At 36.4% G+C, this 7,437-nt stretch overlaps 2 protein-coding genes across 2 annotated transcripts; one reads left to right on the plus strand and one right to left on the minus strand.

Moving 5' to 3' along the window:
* Positions 1 to 4,058: 4,058 nt before the first annotated feature.
* Positions 4,059 to 4,885, minus strand: LOC133014061 (hepcidin-like). Its single transcript, XM_061081192.1, has 3 exons — positions 4,707 to 4,885; positions 4,542 to 4,619; positions 4,059 to 4,363 (listed from the first exon to the last, which is right to left on the minus strand). Exons 1-3 carry the CDS (start codon positions 4,788 to 4,790, stop codon positions 4,271 to 4,273), a joined length of 255 nt encoding a protein of 84 aa, XP_060937175.1. The 5' UTR covers positions 4,791 to 4,885; the 3' UTR covers positions 4,059 to 4,270.
* A 1,423-nt stretch (positions 4,886 to 6,308) lies between these two features.
* On the plus strand, positions 6,309 to 7,141 carry LOC133014134 (hepcidin-like). Its single transcript, XM_061081282.1, has 3 exons — positions 6,309 to 6,492; positions 6,580 to 6,657; positions 6,836 to 7,141. The coding sequence occupies exons 1-3, from the start codon at positions 6,409 to 6,411 to the stop codon at positions 6,926 to 6,928; spliced, it is 255 nt and encodes an 84-aa protein (XP_060937265.1). The 5' UTR covers positions 6,309 to 6,408; the 3' UTR covers positions 6,929 to 7,141.
* The last annotated feature ends 296 nt before the right edge of the window (positions 7,142 to 7,437 follow it).

The raw sequence follows: 7,437 nt of genomic DNA on the forward strand, positions 1-7,437 counted from the left end.
GGATTTAAATTCACAAGAGCAAAATAAATCAAGTAAATTGGGTCATAGAATACACTGCAAAAAGGATTACTCCACAAGTGTTTAAGTCAACAAAAAACTTCTGGAGTTTCAGGGGTAAACAGAGTTGCAGCCAAATCCAATCCTATTGAAGTTACCGGTGAGTCCTTATTCAGACGTTATAAAACAAAACAAAAACATGACATCCTCCCTACACTCGTGTGGTGTCATCCAAATGTCCCCATCATTCATACTCACTTTTTGGGTGAACTATCCCTTTAATGGTCTTGGATGTTAAAATACTTTTATATCTGAGTTCAAAAATCGCACACATCCTGTCTGCTGAATGTATGCACTTGTATCTGTAAAAAAAAAAGGAGGGTAGGATTTCTGAATTTTTTTATGTAATTTAACACTAAGCTTTTGCTACCAAACTTGACCATTTCTGTTGTTTTTTTTACAGTGGAGACATAGCTCAATAATACCTTAAATGAAAATGACACTTTTTTATCAAACATTGCATTTAGATCTGCATCAAAACATTTTCATTTAAAATTGATGAATGAGTAACCCTGATAAATATTTGACACAATCTGATTATTATTATCTCTTTTACATGTACGTTACAGGTGTGTGGGAATACTATTGCATCACCGGGAGCTACATCCCAGATACGAGTCTGATGAATATCCTCAAGTGATGTCTCTTGAGTTAAAGTTAGATGTTCAAATCTTCATTTTAGTTATTCTATTTCAGAAACACTTGAATGATGTAAAGGTAAAGAAACAGCTGGAACAAACTGAGGTTTTAAAAAGTGTTTTCTCACTAGTGTAAGTTTGGGGATGATATGAGGTTGTGAAACAGACAATATGGCCCACAATCAAAAAAAGGTCCCATTTGGATCAACTCCCATGGAGTTGGTTCAAAGCCCATTCATTCTGCCAATGATGACGCAACAATTGACCAAGTGAATATAAATACCGGCACACTGTTATTGACTGTTACCAGCTGTAAACGAGTTAATGTGGTAACTTGAGCACATTTTGACTATTTGTAGTTTTAGTGAAGTAAAGTGTTGACTGTGATTACTTCCTCCACCACTGCAGGTAATTAGCAAAATTAGGGGAACCTTCTGTTATCTAGTCATTAGGTGCTATTATAATACATTTTAGGTCTGGCTTACACACACAGGGAACAGTCACAAAATATTTGTTGATTCTTTCACAGATAATTATTACGGAAATGTAATAAGCACCATGGAGATAATGGTAGTAGGAATAGTAGCTTAAAAATCATATATAAATCATGAAATGCTTCCAGTTAGAAAAATGTTTAGGTAGATTCCAACAGATGTGGACCTATTTGTGTTGTTTGTTGACTTACATGTTCATGTGAAGCAATCACACAGGCCAGCAGAGATAACATTAAACACAACAAGGTCAAAGTACAGATGGGGATTTCTATAATTGGATTTCTATGATTTCTATAATTGCTCAACTTTTCGGATGACCCTTGTTTTTGTAATTGAAGACCGAAAAAATGTCAACACATTATCTTTGATAGAGAAAAGAATTCATATAAATCCATTAATAAGCTTAATAAGGTTTCAGAATAATAACATTAAGTGAGGGTATCTGTTGGAGCTCATTATTGTTTTGAATAGTTAAGCATTTGTTTATTTAGTTTATGGTTTCGTTTAATGATGCTAGTTAGATTATACCTGTAGACTAATAATAATAACAATAAACAGTAGTGTTTGTCATTTTTAGCTTTGGTAATTGATGCTTTTGTTTTGAAGGTACTTGGCACCAGGTGCTATTTCATATATGAGAGACAGCAGACACCATTGTCTTTTTTGGTTTGTTTTCTGAAAAAATAAAAAAAATAAACCACACAAAACATGATGCCTGCCTGGACAATGAACTTATTCCCTGCGTAAGATTTACTCGAGTTTATTAAAGCAAGTGGATGCATGGATGTTTCAAAAACACGAAGAACGAGATACAAACTGTCGATCTTCCTGGAACTTTCATGTACAACAGCAAAACATGAAAATCATGCAGATGCGAGTCTGTTGATCAAAGAGCTCTCATTGGTCCTGCAGCATCATACATCACGCTATGAGTCACAGCTATGACCATGACAGTTTGATGACTATCATGAACTATTGAACTATCATATGGCCAATGAGCCTTCCTTTTTAAGATTTTAAGAAGTAATGTGTAAATAGTTATATTGGTTATATACAGAAATTGCACAAAATCTTGTATTTTTTATAACGGGGGTCATCAATAATAATAATAATAATATCTATAGCCTTCCGTTAATATTTTAATATCTTGTGTTTACATTTTATTGGTTCATGTCCACCATTACTGATGTGTAGTATTATACTAACAGGTCAAGCTAATTTACATTTCTGGAGTGAATCCATTTATTCAATTCAACTCTTTTGTAGACAAAAAAAGGTCCATATCTATTTAAAATAAAATACAAACAAATAGCATATGAATGCAATTCTAGCAGCCCACAATAATTAGATAATTATATTATTGTTAAGACCCATACAGGCATTTGTTCCAGTGTTTCCAGAAACAAGAGGATTGGAGAGACCATCCATATACAGATTGAAAAAACACCCTGTCGGACCCCACTGGTCACTAGGAAGTCAGTCCAATGCTTTAGATGTATTAAAACAATTTTTTGTGGTGTTATATCTTTTATACCTATTAACAATTTCCTTCAGTGCATATATACATACATTTGGGCCATGTTTGTTTAAAATCCAAATTGATTGTCAGAGGTTATAACATATTCTTAAAGTATTTCCTAGAAAAGTTGTTTGAGTACTTTGGAAAGTATACTAGCAAGAGCAATTGGTCTGTCATTTTCCATGCTGAATATTTTTCCAGTTTTGTTCTTAACAGTTGGCACTAATACGACAGACAACAAAGAGGCAGGCAATATGCCATGCATCAGCAGACCAGTAAAACAAGCGAGTAACACTGAGCTCCTGTGGCTAGCCTTTTTCAAATGTTCTGCTGTTACATGGTCAAGGCTACAGGCTTTGTTCACTGCCAATTTCGCAATGGCAAAAGACACTTCGACAGGTCTAATAACCCTACCTACACAGTTAGAAACATCACCTGCATTAAATGATTCACTCTTCATACAATTAAAAGTATCCCTGTAATTGTTTGTATATAATACAGACCCAATTGTTAGAATTGGGTCTGATTGTAAACTAATTACAGACCCATCAATGTTAGAAGGGAAGGGCATTTTGCTGTTATTGATAATCTTAAATTCCCATTTGAAAGACATTATTTTCCTCAAGCTTTCTGGCCATAGCGTTTACCCTCATAAAGCATATTGCATATTTCAACTTGCATGTTCATGTCTCTTGTGTTTAATCTCTGGGCCATGTCAAGCTTTGCCTGATAAAACCCAGTATTTCAAAGGTTCTTTGGCCTTTGTGTGAAGTTCAGACGCATATTCATTCCGTCGAGGTCTTAATTATGTAGTTTCACTCTTTTTTGGCAGAATGCTCTACTGCTATATAAACAATTCACACTTTCATCATACATAATGTATTAATCTCTACTGTGACTTTGTGTTGGGAAAGACCAAAATATGTTGTTTTTACCGAGTCTGACTTTACAGATGTGTCCAATGACCCAATGTATATATGTGTTTAAGTGTCAGCGTCAGAGAGAGCTGGCTCCGAACGAGCACTAGCACTTGGTTCCCTTGGAATAGAGGTAGTATGTAGCCACTTAGCCGTACCTGTCAATAGTTTGAAGGTGATGCATTAAGGGACATCTGTAAAGGGGTAAATAATAGAAAATATCCTGGGTTACACCATACTATTATTATTATTATGTTTTAACTGTACTTTGTTTTAGAAGTGGTAAAAAAATGAATAATTTCCTGGACTGAAAATCATGCCAGTTTAATGCTTTCATGAACTACCTATAGATGCCCTCATATCTACACTAAGGAGTGGAAAAAGGTTATTTTGAGAGTTGTGACATGTAAAAACATATTCAAAACACAGTATATCAAAGGAACATTGGCATTTATTGAAAATACACCTTAACAGTTAAATATGTGGGTGATGCAATCACATCTCTAAACACTTAACTACACCATGAACCAATGAGTAACACCATTAAACTATCACATGCTCTAACAGAAATATGTATATCGTTCAATGAACTTTAAGACAAGAGGCAAAACAATTAATATTTGATTGCTGTTGAAGCAGGAATCCTCAGAATTTGCAGCACAGTCCACAGACACCAGCTCTGCAGCAGCCGCAGCAGAACTTACACTTAAAGCTACGCTTCTGTCTGTTGTATGGCATCTGTGTGAGAGACATGAGACATGAGGACACGTTCATCAGCATCATCATAACTTACTGGGTTTGTTTTCTCTGCTTGTGTAAACTGAGCTTCAGGGCACTTTTGGGACTAAAACACAGTCACTGCCATCTGAAAGATCTGATGTGAATTGGTTTAATCCATTAAGTGAACTGAACCTACCATCCACGAGTCCACTGATGTCTCCTGATGTTCAGCAGCTGCATTGTCATTGCTCACTGCCTCCTCCAGCTCTTGTACCTGATAAAGAAGGAATCAAGTCTCAGTTTGTTGATGAGAGATTCATGGATAACAAGCAAATGAAACGATCTGAAGTCAGATGCTTACCTCAGGAAAGGTGGCAGAGCTCTGCTGGATACAAATGAAGACGAGCAGGACGGCCACTGTGACTGCAACACTGAATGTCTTCATCTTTGAGAGTTTGACTGATTTAAGTTGCTTTGTCTTTGACTCTGCTAGTGACTCCTGTCAGCTCCTGAAAGTTCACCGGTTGATGGTTGAATGTGCACTGTGCTGGTATTTATTCTGACTTAGGACACTGTTTCTTCATCACTGACAGTAATTACTCTGCCTGCTTTCAGGAACAAACACAATTCCCTGCATCCACACTGTGAAATCCTGCATTTGGGAAACTCCAGACTAATGCAAAAGTCTCTTTTGGCCCCATTTATGTAGAATTACAAAATAAAACATGGACTTTTTTCTCTTTCCCTGGGTTAATAGACCCCTTAAAGTTTTCACCAGATCTGTCAAGTGTGTTTGGACATATTTACAAAACTATTGAAGAAACATAATAAATGTTGATTCTTCACTAAACATAGTTTTGGCCACACCTAAAGAATTTATATTGGAAAATGATGTCAAAGATTTCACAAAGCCTAACACAAGGTCTGCCTGAGAGCTCAACGTACTGCAACGGACACAATTCCTTGCATCCACATTGGGAAACTCTGCATTTGGGAAACTCCAGACAAATGGAACAGAGTAGAGCACAAACATCAGACTTCCCTCAGACTCTGCACCACCTCATCATGTTAGTTTGGACATAGTTCTCAAACTGTTGAAGATACATTTAAACTATAGATTCTCTATTGGACTCAAATGATGTTAGATATACACTGGTGCTACAGGTTTTCTCAAAGATGAATGAATCAAAAAACCCTACCCTCCTCTGAAACCCCATTTAAATCCACTAGATCTAGGTCTTTATTCGGAACTGCACCAAACTTCTCACTCAGAGATATCAGTACCATAAATAGGTGTTTTGTTCAATCAAGATTCAAGACTTATTCTATAATAATTTTTTTAAATGTAGTTGGGTGATGGTTAAAGGGATTTGAGCCGAGTATGAGTTTATAGTAACTACATGTATATATTTATATTATTTAGGGTATGATGTCATAAGGAAATTAACCATCCACCTTTAAAGGATATTACTGATTTGGTCACACTGTAGTTCTCTGAGATGTGACTATGAATTCTAAATATTTTCTCACTTAGGTATATTATCAATAAATACGTTAATGCTTTAATATAGCCTAGTGTGTTTTAATGATGTATCCTGTTAGACTGTGTGAAATCTTTGACATCATTTTAAAATCTTCTTGAGGTGTGGCCAAAACTATGTTTAGTAAAAAAAACATTATTATGTATCTTCAATAGTTTTAGAAATATGTCCAAACATACTTGACGGATCGGGTGAAAAAGGAAAGGGGTCGATTAAACCCAGGGAAAGAGAAAAAAGTTCATGTTTTATTTTGTAATTCAACATAAATGGGTCCAAAAGAGACTTTTGCATTAGTCTGGAGTTTCCCAAATGCAGGATTTCACAGTGTGGATGCAGGGCATTGTGTCTGTTCCTGAAAGCAGGCAGAGTAATTCCTGTCAGTGATGAAGAAACAGTGTCTTAAGTCAAAATAAATACCAGCACAGTGCACATTCAACCATCAGACAGTGAACTTTCAGTAGCTGACAGGAGTCACCAGCAGAGTCAAGAACTAAACAACTTAACACAGTCAAACTCTCAAAGATGAAGACATTCAGTGTTGCAGTCACAGTGGCCGTCCTGCTCGTCTTCATTTGTATCCAGCAGAGCTCTGCCACCTTTACTGTGGTAAGCACCTGACTTCAGATACTTTAATTTGCTTGTTAGACATGAATCTCTCATCAACATACTGAGACTTGATTCCTTCTTTATCAGGTACAAGAGCTGGAGGAGGCAGTGAGCAATGACAATGCAGCTGCTGAACATCAGGAGACATCAGTGGACTCGTGGATGGTAGGTTCATGTCACTCAATGGATCAAACCAATTTGCATCAGATCTTTCAGAAGGAAGTGAATGTGTTTTAGTCACAAAGGTGCCCTGAAGCTCAGTTTACACAAGCAGAGAAAACAAGAAGAGTAAGTTATGATGATGCTGATGAAGGTGTCCTCATGTCTCATGTCTCTCACACAGATGCCATACAACAGACAGAAGCGTGGCTTTAAGTGTAAGTTCTGCTGCGGCTGCTGCAGACCCGGTGTCTGTGGACTGTGCTGCAAATTCTGAGGATTCCTGCTCCAACAACCATCAAATATTAATTGTTTTGCCTTTTGTCTTAAAGTTCACTGAACTATAAACATATTTCTGGTAGAGCATGTGATAGTTTAATGGTGTTACTCATTGGTTCATGGTGTAGTTAAGTGGTCAGAGATGTGACTGTTTCACCCACATATTCTCTCCTTTAAGGTGTATTTTCAATAAATGTTAATGCTCCTTTGATTTACTGTGTTTTGAATATGTTTTTACATCCGTTCAGTTTTTACAACTCTCATAATATTAATTTATATGCCCCAGTGTATATATGAGTGGAGCTTCTGGTGATGAGAGATGATGCTGTTGAGGCCTCCTGCCCCACATCTGTGTTATTGTGAGCAAGTCTGAGCAGAGAATAACCTCCTGCATTGTTTATGTGTAAATAATGACCAAAATATAATTAGTGTATGCAGATTATGACATCACAAGGAAGTTAACTTTTCACCTTTTGAATATAAAATGTCACAACATCATTACCTCCA

Source organism: Limanda limanda, chromosome 11, assembly GCF_963576545.1.
Source record: "Limanda limanda chromosome 11, fLimLim1.1, whole genome shotgun sequence".
NCBI lineage: Eukaryota > Metazoa > Chordata > Actinopteri > Pleuronectiformes > Pleuronectidae > Limanda > Limanda limanda.

Coding starts and splice junctions, on each gene's coding strand:
- LOC133014061 (XM_061081192.1), bottom strand. CDS start 4,790: ATGAAGACATTCAGTGTTGCAGTCACAGTGGCCGTCCTGCTCGTCTTC. Junction 4,620..4,706: donor GCTCTGCCACCTTTCCTGAG/GTAAGCATCTGA, acceptor CTTCTTTATCAG/GTACAAGAGCTGGAGGAGGC. Junction 4,364..4,541: donor CATCAGTGGACTCGTGGATG/GTAGGTTCAGTT, acceptor TCTCTCACACAG/ATGCCATACAACAGACAGAA.
- LOC133014134 (XM_061081282.1), top strand. CDS start 6,409: ATGAAGACATTCAGTGTTGCAGTCACAGTGGCCGTCCTGCTCGTCTTC. Junction 6,493..6,579: donor GCTCTGCCACCTTTACTGTG/GTAAGCACCTGA, acceptor CTTCTTTATCAG/GTACAAGAGCTGGAGGAGGC. Junction 6,658..6,835: donor CATCAGTGGACTCGTGGATG/GTAGGTTCATGT, acceptor TCTCTCACACAG/ATGCCATACAACAGACAGAA.